The sequence below is a fragment of the Pholcus phalangioides genome, unplaced genomic scaffold (genome assembly GCF_987345545.1).
Source record: "Pholcus phalangioides strain wild (caught in Gottingen) unplaced genomic scaffold, Ppha-v1.0 ptg000004l_1, whole genome shotgun sequence".
NCBI lineage: Eukaryota > Metazoa > Arthropoda > Arachnida > Araneae > Pholcidae > Pholcus > Pholcus phalangioides.
In genome coordinates this window covers 11,990,228-12,017,773 of record NW_028301597.1, presented here as the reverse complement: position 1 = coordinate 12,017,773, position 27,546 = coordinate 11,990,228, and the positions used below count along the sequence as shown (strand labels likewise).

The 27,546-nt window shown below is 36.3% G+C and overlaps 1 protein-coding gene across 2 annotated transcripts in view; it reads right to left on the bottom strand.

Annotated features, from left to right (window-relative positions):
* Nmt (N-myristoyl transferase) overlaps nt 1-27,506 on the bottom strand; it is a 338,957-nt gene extending 311,451 nt beyond the window's left edge. The window contains exon 1 of one of the 2 annotated variants that reach the window (XM_089256021.1): nt 27,147-27,506. In XM_089256021.1, the coding sequence (XP_089112147.1) occupies nt 27,147-27,286 (140 nt within the window). In that variant the 5' untranslated portion in view covers nt 27,287-27,506. The remainder of the gene's footprint in view (nt 1-27,146) is intronic. The other variant, XM_089256022.1, reaches the window with a different exon arrangement.
* Nucleotides 27,507-27,546: the final 40 nt, after the last annotated feature.

Here is a 27,546-nt window from a genome sequence, read left to right as displayed (position 1 = left end):
TCTTTGAAAAATTCTTCCCTGAGTTCAACTCCGGAAGGGGTTCATTCACATTAGATTTGTATGATTGTTTCCATGCGCGAAATGGAAGGCACGAAAATTAAGGATACAAGAACTAAAGCAATAAAATAGTCATCTCCCACGCTAACAGTCCCATCACAAATCATTTCTCACAGCAATTAGCACCAAGGTTGGGTTTCTTTCGGAAGAAATTTATTTCTTTTAAGAGTGAGGAAAAAAAAATGTTCTAATTATTGTTTGATTATAAAGTAGGCTTACTAATTAGTATGTGTTATTTCAACTCATTGATTGAAATAATATCAAATAAGTTTTAATAACAAAATTTTTCTAACATACAAATCATTGTCGGCAGGTTTTTGGCACATGACAGTCTAAACCAGTTGCATGTGTATCAGGGTTGGGTTTTTGATAACCTAAATGAATGCCTTTTGATAATGTTTTGAACAAAATAGGTACATAACATGATGAAAAACTTACTTTTTTGCATATTAATATGTTTTATTTTCAAACGTTAATTTATTACAATTAAAACAAAGTATTAATTCTGTGGTGTTTGGTCAGAACATAACTACAAAGAATGACTTTTTGAGCTGAAAGTACCACTATGTAAAAAAAATTCCTCTTTCGTTTGGTATATTCATGATATCTCCAACACTATCACAGCCTTCTCTATAGCAGTGATCTGAACCTGCTATCTGTCAACTTTTTGTATTAGATTTGGTCAGAACATGACATGAGTACTTGTCATGTTCTGACCAAACCATTTTCTATATAGTATTATCCGAGTGAAGACAATAATAGAGAGTTATCATGTTTGACCATTCACCAAACCATTTTCTATATACAGTCGGCCCCCCCGTATTCACAGTTTCCATATTTGCGGGTTTTTTTCCTTCATTGGAAATTTTTTTTCGGAAACACTCAGCAATCATCATTCACTTATTTTGTTTACAAAATTTGATTTGTGCGTGTTTAGGATGGTTCATTTTTCTAGTGCTACTGATAATGCTTCGGAAAGACAAAAAAAATGAAAGGTTTACATGAAAAATTAGATATATTGACTATGCTTTGCGAAAGTAAGTCAATTGCTGCTGCTGTGGCCTGCCATTACGGAATCAACGCATCTACGGTGAGATATATCAAAGAAAAAGGAATCTGAAATTCGTTCAGCCGTGGCTGTAGCTGCAATCGTGGCAGTGAAAACTTCGCATCGCTTAAATCCATGTGTTTCGCGTACAGAAAATGTTTTTTTTTTTTTTTTTGTGAGTACAAGAGTGCTACCAAAAAGGTATTCCAATTGATTGTAATATTATAACGGAAAATACGATAAAACATTTTACGCTTCTATAAAGGGAAGGGCTGGTGAAACGTCTATTTCATCAGAACTTTATGCAAGTAAAAGTTGTTTCATAGGTTTAAGAAATGATTGGGATTACGCAATGTAAAACTCACTGTCGAGCAAGCCTCTGCCGACCAGGAGGCAGCTAGAAAATTTCCAAAGACTTTGCAGAAAATTATTTATTAAGAGAAGGGTTATGCACCTCAGCAGGGGTTTAACGTTGACAAAACTGCACTATTTTGTAAGAAAATGCCTCAAGAACATTTATCAAACAAGAATAAAAGCGAGCGCCTGGTTTTAAGGTAGAATTACTATGTTGCTTTGTGCAAATGCATATGAGTACATGATAAAGCCCACTGTAATTTTCAAATCTGCGAATCCGCGAGCGTTGAGGAGAAAGGATGTCAAAGCTCCCAGTATTTTGGATTAACAATAAAAGGGCTTGGACTATGAAAGCACTTTTCCTGGATTGGTTTAAACGGTGTTTCGTTCCGGAAGTCAGGAGGTACCTTGAGAGTGAAGACATGTCATTCAAAGTACTTTTGATACTGGATAATGTTCCTGGATAATAAGATGTCAATGTGTTCAAAGCTGATGGTGTGGAAGTCCTTTATATGCCTCCTAATCAACATTTATCATTCAGTCCCTTGATCAGGGGGTAAAGAAAACATTCAAGGCTCACTATACCCGTCACTCAATGGAGATGATTGTGCACCCAATAGAAGATGCAAATGCATAAAATGTCTTGAAGGTATGGAAGAATTACACTATCACTAATGCCATTACTGTGATAATTAGAGCCATGGCAGCTCTTAAGTAGAAGACAAGTTCACCATGCAGTTGACTGCTCCTAAGCGGTACCAGATGAAGAAGATCAAGATAAAGAAGTGGAAGGAAAGTTCGCCATGAGTAACATAGCAGAAGGGCTTCGCAAGTTCAAATCAGCAATAGATTATTTTCATGTCATAGATCCCTGTATTTTACATTCTTCACATGTAAAAAAATTAGTAGAGGAAGCCTTGTCAACATATTCCAACATACTTGATGATATGAAGAAGAAACATCAAACAGAAATCACAATATCCTTTCAGAAACCATCGCCAATAACCGCTGCACTCTCTTTTACATTCCTATTGTACCTCTGCATCACCCTGATCGTCTCACGATGTCCAATAAACGAGATAAACAAAAAAAACCCCTATGGTTTCGGTTATTCGCGGTCACCCCAGGAACGTAACCCCCGCGAATACGGGGGCCAACTGTAATATTATCCGAGTGATGACAATAATAGGGAGTTATCATGTTTGAACCACATAAAATATAAGTTGAAAACCTCTGTTTGATACACATTGATGCAGCACTACCAAAATTCAAATGAAAATAATTCGTGGCAACATTGACACATACACTCACTTGCATTAAATTTATAAAGTTTAATGCCAATGTCGCCAGAATTATTTTCATTTCAATAATGGTAGCACTGTATCAAACAGATTTGTTTGGTGTTAAATTTTGGTGGCAAACATATGGTGTTTGTTTGAGTATGTAACTTTAATTTACATTTCGTATATATTTATATTCTTTTATTTCTCTGTATTGCCACTAGATTGCTTTTTAATATTATTATTATCATCTATGTTATTTTTCCTGCCTTTTGGCGAGTTTTGAGTTGTTTGGTATTGGCTGAAGTCCGCCTTTTTCTTGTGTGCTTCTGGCACGTGTGTACTCATGTTTAAATAAACTATTTTCTATTATTTTGAAACCCTACCATTACATAGCGACAGGTTTGTCAATCATAACAGTGGTTCCTTAATGGTAAATATTGTAGTCGGTTCAACATTAACAATGTGTGTCCTTTCTCGTGGTAAAAAAATGGTAGTAGCTGCACTGAAAGAAACCACAAACGGTAAGTTTCAGTTTTCTTACATTACTAATATTAAAAATAACAAAACAGAATCCCATTCTTTTTTCATATTAAAGATTACACATTTCTAAGTGAATAAATAGGTTAATATTCTGTTCTCACACAGTTAATAAGAAATAATTTTAAAAACCAAATTAACTAATGCTAATAGTAATAATATTAATAATAATTATTATGTAATAAGAATTTCAGACTAGTACTTTATTATTCTAATAGGCCTATAACATTAGAAACAGAGGAGAATGATTTATTATTTATGTTCTTTTTATTTTCTAGGAGTCCAGACAAAAACAGTTCCTGCAAAATGAAAAACAGAGAGAAGTAAATAGAGCTGTTCCCACTTGTTTTCAAACACAAGTCATATAAAAATCCTTCCATCATTGTTCTTGGATTCAGATGGTGAAGTAAGTGACGGTAATGTCATAGCATTTCAACCAAGGGCTGATGATACCTCTGAAGACGATTTTGAAATAATTAAAAAGTGCAAGAAGACACAAAAAGCCAGTAATGTATTGTCATAAGCTTATGATACTTAGAATAGAGTCTGTTCGATCACAACTCAAGAGATCATGACAGAAATAGAGGGTGGCGGAATGCTTGAATTAGCTGCCTCTAAGAGACGAAAGAAAGGGTTTGAACCAATGCAAAGACAGCTGAGACAAGAGCGCAGAAAAAGATTGGTTACAAGAGAAGAATTTACTACATCTGCTGGCAAGGTCCATCCAGCAAGGCCTATGAGAGAATTAGAAGGGTGCAAAAACAAATGTAAGGATAAAATTAATTTAAACGTAAGAGAAGGAATTTATACAGAATACAGGAAACTCTGTTCTCAATATGAGCAAAGAAGATATATTGGAGGCCTTCTAGAAATAAAAATGAAATCAAGAACAAAGACAAGAAACACATCCAAAAGGGAAATCACAGTTCAATATAATATAGAAGGAAATGGGTCCAGAATTAGAGTATGCAAGAAATGTTTTCTTGCCATATTTGGAGAAACACGAGGTTTTCTGAATGAATTAATGAAACAGAAGAAGGCATCTTTCAGTAGAATCATACTTAATGATAAGCGTGAGAACCATCCCCCTGCTATTAAACATTCTGAAACAGATATCATTTACGTGTGTCAGCATATCTTGAGTTTCCCAGCTTATGAGAGCCACTATTCTCGACGAAACTCGTCTAAAATCTACTTTGGCAGAGATCACAATTTGAAGAAAATGTATGATTTGTACAAGAATAAATTGGAAACTGAAGGCAAATCACCTATCAGTTAGTAAATCAGTTTATAGAAAGGTATTTTTGGAATGCAACCTAAAATTTAAGAAACCTCATATTGACACATGCAGAAAGTGTGATAGCCTTCACATACAAATCAAAGCATCACCTGAAGAAAATAAACCAAAATATGAAAAGGAATTTATTGATCATCAATAAAAGGCAAACTTCCATTATGAATGTAAATGTCTTGACAAAGAAAGTGCAATGAAATCTAAAGGAAAAGTAGTGATAGCCGTATGTGATTTGCAACAATGTCTGCCAACTCCAGACCTAACATCAAGTATTTCATTTTATAAAAGGAAGCTTTGTAATATAATTTCACAGTCCGGAACTGTACTGCAGGAAAGCCCTACCGTTACATGTGGAATGAGGGTGTCGCGCAACGTGGGGCAAATGAGATGGCTTCATGTTTGATGAAATTTCTGATGGATCTCTCAGATTTAGTTGAATGTGTTACCATCTATTCTGACACGTGCTCAGGTCACAACATAAATATGTTTAAGGAAACAGTTATTTTCCGGATATTATGCTGAGGTGAGCTCGGAAAGAAAAGTCATCACGTCTCCGCCGGGACTCGAACCCAGGCCCTCTTGCATCTATATCTCTCTAAAACCGTCCCACCCGGGGGCCATTTCCTGAAGTTAAGAGAGGCTACTAATGCCTCTACTTCAGCGCCTCACGACACAGTGCGTGAAATTAGGAAGGCAGATTCATGTGTCTCCAGTGGTGTAGATCATGGAGGAATGAATAACAGGAGGTGACATCAGGAACGAAAATTGAAGCCGTTGTGGCAACCCTATGGGCTGACGAGTAAGCCCAAACAAACCGCTCTTTTCCCTATACTTAACATGTGTTTTGCCGGATCGAATTCTCTTAAAATATTAATAACTAAATAAATTTAAGCACCATGACTGTTTAATGCGTCTTCAGGTAATCTACATGATCCCATAAAGGAGAGAGATAAAACTTTATCCTTGTATAAGGGATATTTATATTTTTAATTTATTTTTGAAAGGGGAAGATCATTTTTCACTCTCAACTCGTCATAAGTTTTTAGTTCAGTGCTTCAATTTATTTTAAAAATTCGATGTATGACATTAATGTCTATGGAAATATGATTAATTAAAATAATATGAAGCTGCAATAAAATGCAATTTCATAATTTTTTTCTTTTAACTGTTTATCTCGCCTTTTTGTTTCGTTCATCATTATGATAGATCCGGGACATTTCGAAAGTGTTTGAGGCCCGTGGGCGCTCGTCTTAAGCTTTACATGAAGAATTTTGATTTCTGAATCAATCCTGAGGTGCTCGAGCACCTTCTGACAGGGCCGTAGCTAGGATTTTTGGCACCCGGGGCAAACAGCATTTTGCCGCCCCCGTGCCTCAAACATGGGTGGAGATACGGGGGGGGGGCAAAGGTGGAGTCGACTGATCTAATGTATATATGAGCTGACATCATCATCATCGTGCCCCCCCCCCAGCAATAATGACCTTGCCCCCCCCCCCCAGACTTTCAAGTCAATATCCGCCTATGGCCTCAAAGTTCTGGAAGTGCTCGAGCGTCCTCCGCCACTGTGTATTTATGGTTTTGCTGCCTGTAGGCTGAACGAATTTCGCCACCCTTCTTCCGTTCCAGTCTCATATTCTTGAATACGTATTACTGGAAATATATGCCACCCATCCGAACTTTCCGCTATGTAGATGTATTGAGAAAAAAAATATTAAAAAATAAAAAACTTTTTTTTACGAGCCGCGATAAGTCATCTCTCTGGCCTATAGTGTTTATAAAAATAATCTGGGCTTTTTTTTTCCTCTTCATTTTGTACCAATTACTTTGCTTTTAAAGTGGTACGTGTACGAAAATTTGACAAAAAAGTTTCGAATTCTAAATTGAAATCTAAAATTGTGTCTGTGTTCGTCGAGTTTTTGCCTGGAATGGAGAAATATTTCTACAATATTTTAATATAAACAGCTGAAAAGCGTTATATATGCTAATGTTTTGCATATATAATATGTTTTTCGCAAAAAAAGGCAGATTTTTTTTCAAACACCGCTTGTTCAAGTGTCTTTAAACATTGTATTTCTCTCAGCACTGAGGTATTACATGTTTTGGCATAATATTTTTAAAATTAAAATGCCAAGAAGAAATTTTGTGGCACAAGATATGGGTAAATTTTGGTTATTTTTGCAAAAGGTTCCATGTTGTAGAAGTTGATATTCGAAAACAAATAACAACTAAAATTGTAAAAGCGCTCGTTCAATTATATAAATATATCCAAAGAATTTGAGAAAAAAAAATCGAGTTCCTAAAGTGAATAGTAAATTTTTAAATGATTTTTAAAAATGGGGATGTTTCTCATAGGAAAGCATGGGAAGCCACGGTTTGTTTGGGCTTACTTGGTCCCTTTAATAGAGCGATCACTGGCTTCATCTGGCAACCCAGATTCCCCATGCTTTCTCAACGGAGGCGCTGGTCGCGTCACCTCCTGTTATTCATTCCTCCATGGGTGTAGATAGTAGCATGCTTGCCCGGTATGCAAGAGGGCCTGGGTTCGAGTCCCAGCGGAGACGTGATGACTTTTCTTTCCGAGCTCACCTCAGCATAATATCCGGAAAATAACTGTTTCCTTGATATCTCTGGCTGAGAAAAAAGCCATCTATATCTCTATAAATATGTTTGTTCCTGTGATGTATAATGTGGTTCTGCAGAGGAAAGAGAAGTTAAAAGAAATACATCACAAATACTTTATTCTAGGTCATATGCACCTAGAATGCGATTCAAATCATGCAAACATCGAAAGGGCTAGGAAACACTGTGATGGTACAGTATATGTTTCTCAAGATTGGATGACGCTTTTCAGAATGTCAGCAAAGCATTTTGTAGTGATCCAAATGAAACACAATGATTTTTTTTTCTATTTTCGAGTATTATGAAAGAACTTTTCATGAGAAGAACGGTGGACATACAGAAACTACCAATTATTTGGCACAATATTTTCTGGTTGCATGTCACCAAGAACTTTGGTGAGTTTCAATTTAAATGCTCACTAAAGGATGGGGAACTTTTCATAACTTGCAGTATTAAGAGAAGAGGACGACCGTCTGCAAATAACTTATGCTTGCCTATTGCTTATGAGGAATCAGTAAATTCAAAAGAAGTACAACAACATTATTTCTTTGTTGGAACTTGTTGATTCTCTATACCATACATTCTACCAAAAACTTCATTCGTCTAAGGATGTCTCAGCTTACGTTAATGACAGCGAAGAAGAATCTACATGATAAAGCAAAACACTTGTTATTAAGTTTGAAAGTGAGAAATTTAAGAAGTTTTGGCATAATAACCCTTTCTTAGAGCGATAAACATAATTTAAATTTGACGTGTGTGTGTGTGTGTTGATGACTTGTCTTACTTTCATATTTAATAATAAAATAAATAATTAATTTAATTAATTTTATAATATATTTATTAACTTCATTAATTTTATAATATATTTATTTGTTAGCTGTTAATATTGTTATTTAGTAATATAAATAAGTTTGTTAATATTGTGACTTGGAACAAAGATTGAAAATAAGCACTCTTGGAGTTATGTTCTGACCAAATCACAGCGTTTGGTCAGAACATGATATCTCCATTTCTTACTAATTACAACTAATTAGAAGTGAGATAAACGCACAGATACGAGCATACAGCTAAACAACATGCTAATGTATGATATTTTCTTTTGTATTTACATGTATACTTGATTTCTGATTTTTAAAATGACAATGAAATTAAAAATGCTTATATCTCAAAACTGTAATTTTGGAGTTATGTTCTGACCAAACACCACAGAATTATAATTTGCAATTTTGAATTCTTCAACATAAGAACCTAGAACATATAAAATATAATTTTATGGTTTATTAATCTAAGCTACTCATTACCTGTGTTCAATTTGATAAGCGGAATAGAGCTGCTTATTCAAAATATGTATGATAGGGAATCAGGGTTACGTTTTTAACTTCTGAAACTAAATCAGTATTGAAAAAGTCAAAAACGTATTGTCAATGTTACGAAATAATTTTTTAACCTGATAGATATGTTAAATAACAAAACATTTTTATGTAGATTAAAGTGTTTTATATTCAAAATTATAATTACTGAGAAAAAATATCTATTTTGACATTTTAAATTTTTTGATCTGCCCAAAATTTTATTCTGTAAAAGAATTCTCATGTGTGTGTGTGAGAGAGAAGCATCTGTTAATACACTAAATAAACTCATTTATTTTCACCTAAAATTTTCTTAGCTCTGAGGGTGTATAAATTCAGAGTTTTAAAGATTATTTTCAACCAAAGCAGAGCTGACAGAACTTGATACCAAAGCATTTGTTTTGCACATTTAAATACGGCTCCAATTGGAAAACCATTACATTATAAATGCTAGTAAATATACCATATCATAATGCAAAAGTAAGAATAACTAAGTTTACTTAAGGATAAATTACAGGAGTTTCTAAAGCATATACAAGCTAAGCTAGCATTGCCAAATTAAATGACATTCTAGTCCTACAATTTAGTATTTTGGTTGCTAGATATATTTCAATGTTATGCACAATAAGAGTATCGTTTTAAATATCAGTGATTATCTGGATAATTTAATTACAGAAATCAACATTACATAGGCCTATATGATGTAATAAACTTTTTTAAACACTTATCTGTTGTAAAAAGAGTACAGCAGATGGTTTATATCAATTCACATATATAACAGAGTTTAAGCTATGGTAGCATTTTTTGCAGAATGCTAAAGAAAATCTTAGAATGCGAAAGTAGCAGCATTTGCTAAATTTGCTATCACTTTGCTAAAGCTTCCCCCCCCCCTTTTCGCTTTTTTGCTAAAGGAATTTTTAGCAAATATCATCATTAGTCAAAAATCATCTTGAATCAGAGCATGTCAAATCATTCCATAGTTTTCCCGTCAGTGTTTATGCTATGCTTTATTCACAAATTGTTTATTTTATAAGAAAAAAAACATATATTTCTGTCCAAAATAATTCTTGTAGAGAGTAGAAAATTATTTTGCAATCATATTAAATATTTATTCTTTGTATAGCAGTCACTTTAAACATTACATGCAATTAATGTGTGTATTTGCAATGGGAATTTTTATATTGAAAAGCAATATTTGAGGTTTTTGACATAACATTAAACCAGTTTCCCAAACTTTGACACATGAAAGTGCACTACCTGCACTTTTTTTTTTCTTTTGCCAAAGAAATTTCTATTGCTTCAGGAGTACCCATGCAAATTTTCGAGTCATTCTAACCAGTAGCTCTTATTGTATAATTTTGGAATCAAAACTTTAATTACAATCTCCCTCTCCATATAGCTGATTATTTTTCATAAAGCTGTTACTATTATACAGTAGAACCTTGATTAACTGGGCTTAATGGTGAAAGTATAAAAAAAAATTATTGAATATCAAGACTGGGTGATATAGAGCAGTGTTTCTTAACTTTTTTTTGCCCGTGGCCCCCTTTAAACCAATTTTTTTTCCGCTGTCTTACCCAGAGTTTTTTACCCTCATGTAGCAGCAAGATCCTTTATACGTACTGAATTGATTTTTTCAGTGAATTTATACTGAACGCGAAATTTTGCTAGCAAGATTGGCCCTCAGACCACTAGCCTAGAATTTATTGATCTCCCCGCTAGTCCGAGTTCTATTCAGGGCCGTGTCAACATCATGGGGGTCCCCCCACCCCTAGGGAAAATGATGCTATGGTAGTCCCATACTTAGCTGGAAATAAACAGCCTACATATTTCCTACTTAATTTCAAAATTTATTGTACTATATAAAATATAAGGTGGGGTCACACCCCCGGGCATGGCCCATCACAAGAGTGGGACTGACAGTGCTGCAACCCAGGGCCTGATATGGTTTTCATCACTTTTTTCTTTTTTACAATTTCATTTAATATGGAGAAGGGGGGTCTGTGAAAAATGTAGCCGGAAGCCTGCGAAAAACCCCATCCTAGAGAACCTGCTGCAAAATGTAGGCGGTGAGGTCCGGGTGGGTCCATGCCCTAAGACGGTCCTGGTTTTATGGGTGGTTTTGTTGGATTCTGTAAATGTATAGTCACTAATATATAAAAGCTTTATTTCTTCACGCCTTAATCTTTCCCCTCAGCTCTCTGCAGCCCACCAAACCACCTGAAATGGCCCCTTTCTCCATTTTCTTCCGTGGCCCCCTTCAAGTATCCCAGTACCACTAGGGGGGCCATATGGCCCCCGGTTGAGAACTACTGATATAGAGTATGAGATGTACTACTTCTTATGGGAAAGAAAATGAAAATGTCTGTGAGGTAATGTAACTACTAGTGTGTACACTGGTCTTTGTCCTTCAGGGGCAGCTGGTGTATTTATTGGATTATAAGACCACGTGCCCCTACTGTTGCTGCTTCTTTGTGAAGGGAAAAACAAAAACAACCAAATGCACCACTATATTAAGATGTGTAATGCAATCGTTATTCTTGAATTTGCTAAAGATAGAGCATCAGAATGTAGCCAAAAGTTAAAAAATGTGGTACAAATGAGAAATTTTGGCTTCTTTGTATATCACTTTAAATAACTAAGATACTTCATATGAAAAAAATATATACATTCAGACCACTTTTGAGAGACTTTTTGGAAAAAACCACTTATATCATTTAAAGATATACCATCAGAATGTCCCCAAGAATGTAAAATGTAGTAAGAATGAAAACTTTTGGCTAATAATGAACCAATATAATATTTTTCAAAGAAAAAAATTTATATTTTTCTTTGAAAAATATAATTTTATTTATAATAATTATATATACGGAAAATATATTTTATAATATTTTCCGTGGCGGGCCAAGCACAGATCCCTGGGGGACACCTTTTTTTACTTCTATGAATGTACTCATTTCTTCCCCTATTTTAACCGATTGTTTCCTATTAGAATAGTATGATTTAAACCAGCTCAATATGTTTCCACGTATACTAGCTGTTGACAATTTTCCTGTGAGTATCTCTAAATCTACGTAGTCAAAGGCTCTTTTTAAATCCAGAAATATAGTTATAGAAAATTTATTGCAGTTGAACCCGGTATTTAAATAATTGCACAGCTCTAAGATGGCCATTTCTGTATTCTTACTTTTCTGAAACCCATATTGGTTAGGAGCTAAATAATGCTGATAATTAAGAAAATCTACGAGCTGTTTTTTTATGCACTTTTCTATTAATTTTGAAAATATTGGAAGAATTGATATGGGTCTATAGTTTAGTAAGTTATTTGTCTCTCCTGATTTATAAATGGGGTGTACTATGCCATACTTTAAATCACTATAAAAGACTCCTTCTGTTATAGATGAGTTAATTAAGGTTTTTTATTACATCCACGTGATAATGGGCAATTATTTTCATCATCTTAGGGGTTATTTGGTCAATTCCACTTGCTTTATTAGTCTTCAATTCTGACATAACCTTATCAATATCATAATCGTTAAGTTAGGGGTGTGGGGGTTAACTAACTAACGTGTTAGTTAGGATTAATAACTAACACAATCGAGATGAAGTTAGGAAGGAAAAATTCAGCTGTGCTCTTGCTAGGAATCAAACCCACGTTCTCGAGCTTTCTGGGTGAGCCCACTAGACTACAAAGGCAAAGAATATAAATTTTTCCTTGGAACTTGTATGCGATGAACGGTCGGACCTAACTCAGGCCTCTGGAATCACGAAGTGCGGCTTATACGGCGAAATTAAAATTTGAAAATTTATTTGATCGCAATTTATCATTCTCATCGGCGCCCCCACGCCCCTCACCGCGAGAAATTCAAATCCCGAAGTGCGGCTTATACGGCGAAATTAAAATTTGAAAAATCTATTTGATTGCAGTTTATCATTCTCATCGTCACCCCAACGCCCCTCGCCACGAGAAATTCAAATCCCGACAGAAATCGCGAAGTGCGGCTTATACGGCGAAATTAAAATTAAAAAAATTTATTTGATCGCAATTTATCATTCTCATCGGCGCCCGCACGCCCTTAATCGCGAGAAAGTCAAATCCCGACAGAAATCGCGAAGTGCGGCTTATACGGCGAAATTGAAATTTGAAAATTTATTTGATCGCAATTTATCATTCTCATCGTCACCCCAACGCCCCTTGCCGCAAGAAATTCAAATCCCGACAGAAATCGCGAAGTGCGGCTTATACGGCGAAATTGAAATTTGAAAATTTATTTGATCGCAATTTATCATTCTCATCGTCGCCCCAACGCCCCTCGCCGCGAGAAATTTAAATCCCGACAGAAATCGCGAAGTGTGGCTTATACGGCGAAATTGAATTTTTAAATTCGACAGTGTCGGGATTTTGACCGTGTCGGGATTTCGACTTGTCGGGATTTTGACCTGTCGGGATTTCGACCCTGTCGGGATTTTGACCTGTCGGGATTGTGAACGGAACCCCCCCTTGCAACATGAATGACATATCTGAGTACTACACATAATTTTTCTAATTGAAAGTATTCCTGTGGGGTGAACGAGGTTTGCCAGTAAAGTAACCTATGCCCTCTGTACATTACATATAGTAGTGTCTGTTATGTGAAATATTGTGTTGTGTTTAAGCCAACTCACGCGTTACTTCGTTCGCCTGTGGGAGAGAGGTCACATTATGAACCAAAAAGATACTTGGAGATAGCTTGTCATTCAGCGAGACATCAATAAACCGATAATTTTTTTTTTTGAAATCTTATTTATACGTCCTGATTTGTTTGAAATTCTAATTCACCCAAATTCAAATTTACCCAAGAAAAACTAATTTGTAAATAATTCAAACTTCATCCTGAACAGTAACTTGATGACATTATGCCGTCTTCAAGCGCAATGTTTACATTGATTGAAAATAACTTATTATATATATATTTTTTACTGTATTTTAATTTTCATAAATTAAAAATAAATTCAAACACATATTTATACTGCAAACAATATTTGAACAATTGTCATTTAACGGGAAAACGGGAAGGGGGGGGGGGGTTAGGAAATTGATCATGGTCACAAGGGGGGCCACAGGAATGAGAAATGGTTGAAAGGGAGCCATGAGCAAAAAAAGGTTAAGAACCGCTGGTCTAGGGCGTTCACTCGATTCATGAAAGGTAGTGTGGGTTAGATTCCCCACACACAGGGGCAGTTAAATTTTCTCTCTTTCCAAAATATATCTTCGCATCAGCTAGCTGTTAAAAAAAACCTTTGTATGATACAGAATTTATAAGATCTCTCTCTATTCACTGTCCATTACTCAAAAAAAAGGCCGAATTCGAACGATTGAGAGAAAATAGGTGTGGAAACAGTCGAACACAGACATACACATGACAGTTTGGCTTTGTCACAACCAAAGCCGCTTGAAAGTTTAATGCACTTTTAGTGCAGCTTTGGTTACCAGTTGAACAAAAAAAAGGGATGAGGTGATTTCCATTACAATTTTTAATTTAAAAAATTTTCGTAAAGCGATCTTTTTTCCAGGGCCATGTTCAGGCGATATTTTGACGTGCGATGTTTTGACCTGCGATATTTTGACGTGCGATATTTTGACCTGCGATGTTTTGACATGCAATATTTTGACGTGCGATATTTTGATGTATTTGGCGATGTTTTTGTCACAGTGATGTTTTGACAAGCGATGTTTTTGACCGCGATGTTTTTGTCACAGTGATGTTTTGACAAGCGATGTTTTTGTCACAGTGATGTTTTGACAAGCGATGTTTTTGTCACAGTGATGTTTTGACAAGCGATGTTTTTGTCACAGTGATGTTTTGACAAGCGATGTTTTTGTCACAGTGATGTTTTGACAAGCGATGTTTTGACGGTCGATGTTTTTGTTCGCGATGTTTTGACGTAGACCCCGGCAAAATGCCAAAATGACACCCATAGTCTCAGATTTCAATGATTTTTTTCTTTTTTGTTGCTTTTACCATCCTTATTAACCGTGTGAAATATTATTTGCATATCTCTAAAATTTTTTGAGAAAAAAATGTTGAAATTTATCAAAAAATGATACAGATGACTTTTCCGAGGCTCAATTTTTAAGCGGCATTGTTTGAGAAAATAAATCATAACTTTTTCAATTTTCAATATATTCAATTTCATATATATGAAATTTTCACTAAAGTGTTCACAAAAACATACAGAATAGGAATAAAAATAATTCATACACTTACATTTGAAATTTACATGCAAAAAAATTATGTAAACTTTGTTTTTGTGGAATTTTTCGTTAGAAAAAATACAATTTTTCTAATGTATTTTCAGACCAGAGGCACAGCAGTTACCAAAACAATTTTAAATTTCTCCTAAATAAAAGGAGAAAAAAAATAATGGTTTTGACAAGCGATGAAAAAAAATAATGGTTTTTTGACCGCCAATATATTTATTCTAGCTCGCAACACAAAATTCATCGAAATAAGACTGGATCACTCCGATTTCAAATCATTCAACTAGATACTGAAATGCAACCCATAATCCCAGATTCCAATTATTATTTTTCGTTCATTACTTCTACCATCCTTGTTGACCATGCAAAATTTCATGTACATATCTCAAAAACTTTTTGAGAAAAAAAATGTTTTCCAACCTCACGAATGACGTCTCTTAGGCTAACCCCATTCAAGCAATATTATTTTTGAAAATATACCGTAACTTTGCAGATTTTCAATACATTCAAAAGAAATTTTCACTAAAATGCTCACAAAAAAATGTAGATTATGACTAGGAAAGAAAATTTAAACCTTTGAATTAAAAAATTAGATTGCAAAAAAATCATTGAAAAATTTAATTTTTGATTTTTTTATAACAAAAACACAATGGCTCACCTTTGCTTTTTCATTTACAAAATCTCTCATGCTTTCGCACAGCATATTCAGTGACATTGAACTCTTCACAGATTTTTTTCCTTGTTCCATGAAGCAGGGGCCAGAGTTAAAATTTGAAACTTTTCCCTTGTTGTGATGGTTACATTGAGTCTTATTTCTAATTAACTTTATATAAAAATAATCACATCATTTGCTTTCTGTTTAATATCTTCATTAAGATTCTTTGAGATTCATTTTCTGGTAATTCTTCTTCAAAAACTTTACAAACCTTTGATTTTAAAGTGCTAGGCCCTCCTCACACGGGTAAACTAAAATCGAGCTCAAGTTGCTTCAACTTGAGAGTTGAGTTTTCTAGAACGAGTCGAGTTGTCCGTTCTCCCTCACACGACGCTACTAGAAAATATTCAAAGCCCGGGAAACTGAGTAAAAACAGCACAGTCTATAGTTTTCCTTCTTATCTTCCAGTACTATCTTGTTAACCGGGTTAGAAAAAATCGAAACAAAGAAAAATTTCTATTACACGTGAAATTGCTACAGAATTTCAACTGACAGAGTAAATAAAAAATTTAATTATTTAAATTGATATCATTTTGAAATGACAATAAAATGGTAGATAACTTTAAATTAGATAACTTTTTAGTATAATTTCATGTTTCAGTTAGAAAAAAAGTTTGCAATACAATTTCTGTTTTTCCTCTATAAATGTGCCTTTCAGTATCAATGTATGTTAGATTTAATATATATATTTTTATTGTTTATTAGTCAACGAAAACTGGTTCCCAGAGGCAAAAAATAAACTATAGGCAAAACTAGAGACAAACAACACGTGAATTGTTGTTTATGTTTCAGGGAATGATTTTACCCAACCCAAATACTCCCACACACAGATGTGCCTGTACATGACCTAGATTACAGACATTCCAAGCAAGGGAGAAAATCAGGGACCATGCCTATGGAACACGTGCTTGTTTAGGTACATGTAAAAGTAGACAGTATTTTGCAGGTTCTTATCGAGGGCCGTTTTAAGAGCATCATGGGGGGACCCCCAGCCATGTATTTTTTTTTCTGAGACCCTACTTGGCAAATTCATTTGGTTATTACTGAAATTTTTTACCAAATCCAATTTTCGTGATGCTTCATCTTCTTTTGAAATCGCCCACGCAGGGGAGTGCCCGGGTGGACCCATGTGTTTACTGCAGACCAATCATCTAGGGGGATCAGGGGGCTATTGCACCCCGGCTTTCAAAAATACACTAGAAATAGTACATATAGTGAGTATATGTTCTTTGCCCCCCCCCCCCCAAGGAAAAAAAGTGAAATGAGTGACGTGTCCTGGTTTATGGACCAGGCCATAAACCGCCACCATTCAGTGGCGTCAGAGCCACGGGTGCAAGCTCAAGCACCCACGGTAATTTGTGGCATGGATCCGAGCACCCCAGAATTAAGAAATTAAACTTTCTGATATAAAACTAAACACGAGCACCCACAGTTTCGAAACAATTCTGACACCCCTGATTTCATTATAATTTCCAAATAATATCAATTTAAATAAAGAAATCGTGTATATATTTACCTGTGAACTGAAACTCTGAAGAAATTTCATTATATGATTTCAACTGATAATTTATTTTATATACATACACTCTGGATTGCTTTTCAATTTGGGTCCAAACTCGCATGACGAAAATATGAAGGAATGCTAAAGGCAGTTTCTAGTTTCTTCAACAAAAGTTGGCGGCGACTAACATGCCAGTCGCCAAGTGACTGAGTCGCGTTCTATATTTCATCGCCAATACGCCAATTTGCTCGTGTGAGGGCGTCTAGAGCGATATACGTGCTGGTCTTCAGGAAACGGTTTCTCTTATCAGTTGCCGAATTTTAGTTTCCCCGTGTGAGGAGGGCCTTACAGGCAGATTCAACTTTTCTTTTGACATTGTTTGACTTGCACTGTGGATCTGTCCTATGAAGTTTAATTAGTGACTCTTCTATGTTCTGTAGAGATGAATTAATTTCTTCAAGTGCTTCTTGTTTAGTGATTGACATTTCCAAGTTACGTATCTCTACATTACTATTACTGGTTATCTTCCCAGTATTCAGTTTCTTCATCTAATTTATTGATGTTTATATTAAACTTGCATCATTTGATGGGGGGGGGGGGGGGAGGACAATTTAATTCTAACACTTTTGTTTTCACAATGAAGCAATTATTACAATCATCATATAAAATAATCATCATAAATAAATCATAATCATCATAAATTATTTTTTTACAATCATCATAACAACAAAAATAACAACATCACATCTAATATATCAAACCACCAGGCATTATATAAACTGAAGAGCCAAAAAATACTGGTACAGGCATGCATATGCAAATAAAGAGATATGGAACCAATCAGAGTATGGCGCTGCGGTCGGCAACGCCTATATAACACAACAAGTGTCTGACATAGTAGTTGGATCGGTTACTGCTGCTACAATAGCAGGTTATCGAGATTTAAGTGAGTTTGAACGTGGTGTTATAGTCGGCGCACGAGAGATGGGACATAGCATCTCCGAGGTAGCGATGAAATTTGGATTTTCACGTACGACCATTTCACGAGTGTACCATGAATATCGGAAATCCGGTAAAAAATTAAATCTACGACATCGCTGCGGCGGGAAAAAGATCATGCAAGAATGGGACCAAAGACGACTGACGAGAATCATTAAATGTGACAGACGTGCAACCCTTCCGCAAATTGCTGCAGATTTCAATGCTGGGCCATCAACAAGTGTCAGCGTGCGAACCATTCAACGAAACATCATCGATATGGGCTTTCGGAGCCGCAGGCCCCACTCGTGTACCCTTGATGACTGCACGACACAAAGCTTCACGCCTCGCCTGGGCCAGACAACACCGACATTGGACTGTTGAGGACTGGGAACACGTTGCCTGGTCTGACGAGTCTTGGTTCCAATTGCTTCGAGCTGATGAACGTGTACGGGTATGGAGACATCATCATGAATCCATGGACCCTACATGTCAACAGGGGACTGTTCAAGCTGGTGGAGGCTCTGTGATGGTATGGGGGCGTGTGCAGTTGGCATGATATGGGACTCCTGATACGTCTAGATACGACTCTGACAGGTGACAGGTATGTAAGCATCCTGTCTGATCCCCTGCACCCATTCATGTCCATTGTGCATTCCAACAGACTTGGACAATTTCAGCAGGACAATGCAACACCCCACACGTCCAGAATTGCTACAAAGTGGCTCCAGGAACACTCTTCTGACTTTAGACACTTCCGCTGGCCACTTAAATCCCCAGATATGAACATTATTGAACATATCTGGGATGCCTTGCAACGTGCTGTTCAGAATAGATCTCCACCCCCTCTTACTCCTACGGATCTATGGACAGCCGTGCAGGATTCATGATGTCAATTACCTCCAGCACTACTTCAGACATTAGTCAAGTCCATGCCACGTCGTGTTGCGGCACTTCTGCGGACTCGCGGGGGCCCTACACGATATTAGGCAGGTGTACCAGTTTTTTTGGCTCTTCAGTTTACATCAGATTTTAATTCTACTCTCTTCTTCCATCTGCCTCAGCTACAACAATGAGGTTGTATCTGATAATTATTTCATTCTTTGTGATTTGATGCCTCATATTCTAGCTTTTTATGAGCAATTTTGAATTATATCTTGGGAAAAATCTATAGGCCCATGTTGGATATTATAATGTAGAATTTTTTTTCCCACAAGTATAACCATTTCATATTTATCATACATATTAATTACATGTTTATTAAAATATATATGCTGTAACAATCAATAATTAAAAAAATTTAACACTGTTTTGGTAAAATAACTTTATAATTTATTTAATTATTCTTTAAATTTAACATGTTAAAAAAAACTTCAAAAATACATCTATATATACGATTAATATTATCTAGATTGTTCAAATGCAAAATAATTCTTTATGCAAAAACATAATATCAGATTGCAAAAGTTCACCTTTGTTGCATCATAAGAAATATTTATAGATCAACTAAAAGTGAAATTAATTATTCTTTTAATTATTTGGAATTTGAACACTTTTCTAAGAATCTGAACATGAAGGTTTAATTTAAAAAATTATTTTATTCAACAATAAATGAATTTATTGTAAGTATGAATTTAAACCCCCCCAAAAACCTAATTATTGAAGTAATTTTTCACCAACTCTGATTTGACACACATTATATTAACATTTCTAATTATTTCATGAATTCATTTAATCCTTGAATTTAAATTTTTTTAATTGTTTTGAATTATTGCATTAACTACTCATGAAACTTAATTTAATGAATACTGTAATAAATGTATAAGCGTACATGAAAAATAAAATATTAATTTCTTATTACTAAGCATGAATCATATTTTAAAGTCGAAATATAAAAATATAATTAATGTAGTCATATACCAGGTGTACAAGTATGAAATGCGGATTTTTTTTTTTTTTAAAAACACGTTAAATTCGGAAGAATGATAAAAAGTGCTTTATTCAAAGTATGCTCCATTGCTTGTTATACATTTCCCCCATCTTTCCTGAAATTTGTGAATACCACGCCAGTAAAAATCTTCCCCTTTTGCTGCGAAATATTCATCGAGCTATTTTTTCACATCTTCGTACGAACCAAAGCGCTGCTCAGAAGGTGCGTGACCCATCAATGCAAACAAGTGGTAATCGGAAGGAGCCAAGTCTGGTGAGTAAGCCGCATAGGGTAAAACTTCCAGCTGAGTGCTTCCAACGTGCCGCGAACCGCTTTTGCCGTATGTGATGGAGCATTGCACATTGTCATGGGGCATTGCGATTGGAAATAGCTTGTTGACTAACGCCCAATTGCTCTGCGAGTTGTTTTAGTGTCTGTGTAGTATCATCTTCATTCAACAATGCTTAAAATTCCCCATCCTTTTTTTTTTGGCGGTTTTCCATGTTCCTTGTCTACAACATCGAAGTCGCCACTTTTGAAACACCAAAACCATCATTCGCACGTATCTTGCGATGGATCATGTTCACCATAAGCTTCTCGAAGTAATCGGTATGATTCAGCAGCAGTTTTCTTCAAATGAAAACAAAAAAATTAATGCTGTTCGCGAATGCTCTTTGTTCAGTATAACTTTCGACATATTGAACACAACAATACAACACTATGCACACACTTTTCCAATTTATCACTCGTGCGCATCTGACACTTGTTGATGACACAACAAAATGGCGCAGTGTGAAATCTTTATAGCACAAACTGCATTGGTGCACCATCTTTTTTCTGAAATCCGCATTTCATACTTGTACACCTGGTAAGTACAATTGTGTTTTGTTACTCAAATGTATTAACTGTCAAAATAATGTTTACTCTTCTACAGTCCTCTTCTTAATACATTAATATGATTAAATTTTAAAAAAATTGAAAATTCATGCTGTGCATCCAAAACTAAGTTTTTAAAAAATTGTGTTAAAAATAAAAAAATCAAATTTAAATGACTTTTCCTCTACGGTTTACATTTTCTTTTCTATTCATAACCTGCATTTTTTTGTGAGCATTTTAGTGAAAATTTCTTTTGAATGTATTGAAAATCTGCAAAATAATGATATATTTTCATAAATAATAATGCTTGAATGGTTGGCCTTAGAGATGTCATTCGTGGGGTTAGAAAACTTTTCTCTCAAAAAGTGTTGAGATATGTTGTGAGAAATAGTGATGAGAAATTTTGCATGGTCAACAAGGATGGTAGAAGTAATAAACGAAAAATAATAATTGGAATCTGGGATGATGGGTTGCATTGCAGTATCTAGTAGAATGATTTGAAATCGGAGCGTTCCAGTCTTTATTTCGATGAATTTTGTGTTGCGAGCCAGAATATATTAACGGTCAAAAAGCCATCATTTTTTTTCTCCAGTATTTTACTTCATATATTTATGAGAAATTTAAAATTGTTTTGGTAACTGCTGTGCCTCTGGTCTGAAAATACGTTTGAAAAATTGTATTTTTTCTAACGAAAAATTCCACAAAAACAAAGTTTACATAATTTTTTTGCATGTAAATTTCATATGTAAGTGTATGAATTATTTTTATTCCTATTCTGTATGTTTTTGTGAACACTTTAGTGAAAATTTCATATATATGAAATTGAATATATTGAAAATTGAAAAAGTTATGATTTATTTTCTCAAACAATGCCGCTTAAAAATTGAGCCTCGGAAAAGTCATCTGTATCATTTTTTGATAAATTTCAACATTTTTTTCTCAAAAAATTTTTGAGATATGCAAATAATATTTCACACGGTTAATAAGGATAGTAAAAGCAACAAAAAAGAAAAAAATCATTGAAATCTGACACTATGGATTTCATGGCTGGGTGATTTGACATGGAATGACCCAGGAGTTTCTTGCAACCAAAGTCCTGAGATTCAAAGCTTTGGCAGCTATGGTTTTGTTACATTATACTGAGCTGATAAAAGGGAAGAATTTAATTACTATTACAGTTGAAAAAATCAACTATAGCAGCAGCAGTAAATTATGATTTCATGACTACAAAATGATTTTTTTTTTTGAATCAGTTTATTTCTTCCATATTCAGTGAAGGAAACCTATTCTTTCCACAGCAGATTTTCCCCACTTCAGGAAAAACTCCCCAACCCTAATCAACACTCATTTAATAATAATACTGACAAAGAAAAACACAAGGGCTTAATTTAAAAGAAAATCTAGTAGTCTCCCAAATTGTTAGGAACCAAGTGTGTCGGGAATTAAATGATGTGATTTTTAATAATCAGATCGGGTGAAAAGGCCAAGAAGCCGAAGGGAGACAGGTCGTTGACTGTTGGACATGAGAGCATGTCAAACGCTCTGGTTTAGGCGTCTATGTAAATAAATATGAATATAAGTTATTCTCGTTGGCTCTAGTGTATACTTAAATCGTAATATGTCTAGGAGGCCAAACGAAGCATGGTGGCAGCTGCGGGATCCAGAAAGATCCACCGATCCACTTTTCGAATGTCATTGAATAAGTCTTAGCTTGATTACTAACGTTCGAATAACTAAGCCTAAATCGCCGATTTACATAAGTCGGCGATTATGGTTAAGGCTAAGAACATGTCGTCGACATTTCAAGTGCCGTGTCCCGGACCCTTTTCATTTACAACGCCATCCGAATGGCCAAAATGGAAGAAACGTTTCGAAAGATTTCGCGACGCATCAGGGCTAGCGAGGAAGGGTGGCAAAGACCAGGTCAACACGCTTCTCTACCTGTTGGGTGATCAAGCAGAGGACATTTTCACCTCGTTTCACCAGCCATCAGCGGTCCAGGAGAAGTACGATTTGGTAATATCGGCATCTGACAGACATTTCTTGCCCAGGAAAAATGTCATATACGAGCTGGCCAAGATCAACACTCCGGAGAACCAGTGGAGGAGTTCATCTCTGTTCTTCGTGTGCTAGCGGAGTCATGCGAGTATCAAGCTCTCAGAGAAGAGATGATTTGCAACCGCAGACGCCCTTTCAAGAGCCCCTCTTGAGAGTGACAGCTCCGATGAATTGGAGGAAGAGACTAAGTCCTACGTGAGACTTGTCATCTCTACACTTCCTGCTTCGGAGGCTAGGCTATTAGAGATCGAAGATGGACAGAAAAAAGATGTCACGATCTCGAAGATAATTTCTTTCATCGCTGGCACCTGGCCAGATAAGAAGACATTGAGCAAAGCAGAATTACCATACTTCTACGTCAAGGACGAGCTGTTCATCGAGGATGACTTACTGCTACGAAACAGTCGCCTTGTGATACCACCAGTCTTACAGCAAGACATTCTAGAACGACTTCATTGTGATCACTTGGGAGTGAACAAGTGTCGTGCCCTTGCGAAAGAGTGTGTTTGGTGGTCCGGTCTGTCAACGCAAATTGAAGACAGGATCAAGAAGTGTGCTGTGTGTTGTCAGAATAGGAGCAACAGGCATAATCCACTTATTCCGACAGACTTCCCTTCTAGACCATGGGAAATGGTGGCCATTGATTTGTTCAAGTTAAACGGGAAATGGTATTTGCTGCTCGCTGATTACTACTCTCGGTACCCAGAGTATGCGTTGTTGAACTCGCTCACTTCAGCGAATGTTATTGAGCACTGCAAATCGATCTTTGCCCGCCATGGCATTCCGAAGAAGGTACGCAGTGACAACGGGGACCAATTCGAGAAAGTGAGAAACTCCCAATTCCAAGAATTTGCACGGACGTATGGGTTTGAGCACGTGACATCAAGTCCAAGATTTCCTCAAGCAAACGGATTCATCGAATCCATGGTCAAGGTGGCCAAAGGGCTGATGGAGAAAAATTCAGATCCATACCTAGCACTGCTCCAGTACAGAAACACGGCATTGGAGAATGGCTATAGTCCAGCTCAGCTGCTGATGGGGCGTCGCCTTAGAACAACGGTTTCCGATTTACCCTCATCTGCTAAAGCCTTGCCAACCCGACGAAGATCGTAAGGGGGAAGGAGAAGGCAAGGATTGAGAAGCAGAAGAAAAATTAAAATAATCGCCACGGTGTCCGCACTCGAGAGCAGCTGAATGTAGGAGACACGGTGTGGGTGGCGGACATGAAGACATGGGGCGAAATCGAGCGCAGGACAGATACCCAGAGATCTTTCATCCTCAAGACGCCAAGGGGATCTGTGAGAAGAAATCAGTTCCACCTGAACAGAACTGAACGCCCTGAGCCTGGTTCAGATTTGGATCCAGGAATTGTAGAGCTTCCACCCGTTGGTGCGACAGTTCGGGATGACGACACCACGCCGAGAAGGCCAACTGGAAAGTCGTCAGGAGAACAAACATCCGTCCCCATCAGAGCAACACGATACGGTCGTGTGGTGCGGAAGCCCCAGCATTATCCGCTGACTGACACTATCAACTAGAGTCATTTTTATGAAAAAAATAAACATAAAAGGGGGGATGTGTCGGAAGTGAAATGAAGTGATGTATAATAATCGGATCGGGTGAAAAGGCCATGGAGCCGAAGGGAGACAGGTTGTTGACTGTTGGACATGAAATATGTTGGACGCGAACTTTAGGCGTCTATGTAAATAAATATGAATATAAGTTATTCTGGTTGGCTCTAGTGTATACTTAAATCGTAATATGTCTAGAGGCCAAGAGAACCACCAAGCACTCTATGGTGGCCCAGCATCCCAATAGTCTATTCTGGTGTTTAAGCTTCTAATTTTTTTATTGGCAACCAGAATATTTTTCAAACCAAACCACTAGCCTTCATTTAACAGCCATTTAAAATTCTCACTGACATCAGAGTCTTGGCTCTGTTTTTGTTATCTTTGGCTCGTTAATTTTTGATTTTATCATGCATGAATATTATCAAATCTGATGAGAAAAAAAATCAGCTTTCAACAGAAGTCAGTCTCATGGGTGGCATGGACCCTTCAGAAAGTCGTCAAATGTAGCACCTTGGAAATGTTTATTTTCTCTGTGCTTGTTTGCTCCAACTGGATTATACTGTCTTTTTTTGTAAGCTAGGGCTTTAAAAGCACTTAGTGAAATAATAATGGGGGCGTTTTAAAAAAATTACATTTTCTTTTTGATTTAATCAAATGCAGTTCAGGTGCATGAAGTTGACAATAATGGCTCACAAAGCTGGGCCCTGCTGTCATTTATTGATTCCAATATATTTGGATTACGGTGAGCAACTGCATTTCTTTTCTTCATTCATTTTCTTCAGCATTCATTTTCTTTTATCATTTATATTAGTGGGCGAGGGTTCATGAGAAAGTAAAAGAAAAATATCAAAGTCAAGTAAGCATGTAAGTTAACGATTGGACAAAACGTTTTCTGTACTATTGCATTGGTGAACTTGATCACATTTCACTTTGATCACGCAATGGTGCTGCATATTCTGCTCACAAATGCATTTAAGCACCGATTTTTCCAAGTTACTAACGGTATTAAATTGCTTCTGTTGAGCTGAGATTTGACAACATGTTACACGTGTGTAATAACCCTCAACTGGTCTGGTGTGGTCTGATAGACCCCATGCTATATTTTTCTGCACTTACGTCTCAAACTAGTCAACAGATGGTTATGTTGGTTTTGGTATTCTCTAGTGGCCTACAGATGGTACTGTAATTGTCATTACTTTGAATTTGTGATACGCTGTCTGAAAGTCGACAGTAGTTGGTGTGCGAGACCCCACCAGAATGTTTACATAGGTTTTTTTTGCTGAAGAGTAAACATTTTCTGATAAATTTTCTCCCTGTTTTGTGTTACATTTTTGTAATATTTGCAGAAGTTGATGTCCATAGGCCATTTGTCTCTCTTTAAAAAGACACAAAGGGTAGGGTGGGTATTCTTTATCAGCTGTGTGACACATATACAACTTCAAAACACACAAGGAGATGGCCTATGGCTATTTTCTTTGCAATGTTGGACACTGCTGGTGTAAACAGTGCTATTGTATCAAGTTTAACTGAATAAATTTAACAGAAGATTCAAAGAAGAAAATTTTTGATTTCATTAGGCGATGGTTGCTCTTATCAAATAGCTTGGTCGGCGAGAAACCAGATATCTTCTAAGGGAGCTTCGGCAGCTTGTGATAAATTGAGAGATGGAGGACAGGAATGACCACCACGTGTTCGAAAATGACGTTGCCAGTTATACCCTCAGAAGAGAGGCAGAAAGACGAAATTCTCTTGTGTGCAGCACAAAAAGTCCCTTTGCTTGAAACCCAGATTAAGTATTTGCCTAGGCTGCACAAATAACATTCAAATGTATATTACTCATATGGCAATTAAACGTAAATATTTTTACCAACATCTGATTTTCTTGCAGTGGGGTTTCTCAGATCCCACTAGAGTTTTAGTGCAATTTTTTTTCACCAGACCAGTAAAAAGACGTTTGGTGAAAAAATATTCTGTCACCAAGAGGCCAGAATCTTGGCTCAATCGCATTTTGGAGGTAACCTCATGGAATCTTAGCCTTTGTTTTTTAGGGAAAAAGTTTAAAATCTTTTTTTCTGACATTCCCAAGATTCAGTGATACAGTTCTTCTACAATGGTAGAAACAAACAGAATTCGAAAATCAAGTTTCGCCCTCGGCAGGGCCAGAACTAGAGGCGGGAGCTGCAGCCGCGGGCTGTAAATTATTGAGGGAACTATGAAACGCTTAAAAATTATTCAATTTTGAAGTGGTGGGGGTAGAAAAATCATGTTTAGCCCGGTCGGTAAAATAGTACAATAATCCTAGTTACGGCCCTAGCCGCCAATTCAGCAACCAGGCGCAGCAAATTTTGGGGTACTAGATTTCCAAGTCACCTGGCGACCTGGGACTTCTCTAGACCCGATATGCATACACACATACTGCCTTAAGATTCGAGAAAAAGTTGTCCCTCTCCCCTTTTTTGAAAAAGATTCATCTGTCAACACAAGAAAGATGGCAAAAATAATCACTCCTGACAAGATTTCCCGCTTGAATTACTCAACTGTTCCTACGCCACACCAAGCAGTTTAATGTTGGCAGTTAATGAAAAACAGATTATTATTCCTTCAATGAAATCGTTTCATCAAACCGACAACTGCTTTAGTCTGAGAACAGCTCTCGCGCACTGTTTTTTCGTACCGACAGCAACAGTTCCCACTTATCCCCACCTTAGCGAATAGATGAAACTCATAAAACTCACACATCAGAATCGCGATTTTTTACATCATCATCAAGTTGCACACATTTATCTGGTTCTTCTGATTCAGAATAAGGTTCGGCAACATTATCAGACTCTTCAAGTTCGTTATTTTCATCCATGGATATAGCAGATTCCGCCATATTTTCACGACACGGGTAGCTGTTGTTGTGTTCCCAAGGTTTCTAGAATATAATTCCAACTTGACTTGACTTATTCTTGTTCTTCAATTATACAGGATTTTATACCTGAGAGCCATCCCCTGTTTGAGAAAAAAATACCAAAAACACACAAAAAACAAGACTATAATTTTCAGTTGTAATAATGTTGCAGATACAGAAATTTTGATTCAGGTTCACGCGCATGCGCAATATAAGAGGGTTACTTTTCCTCGAATTTAAAT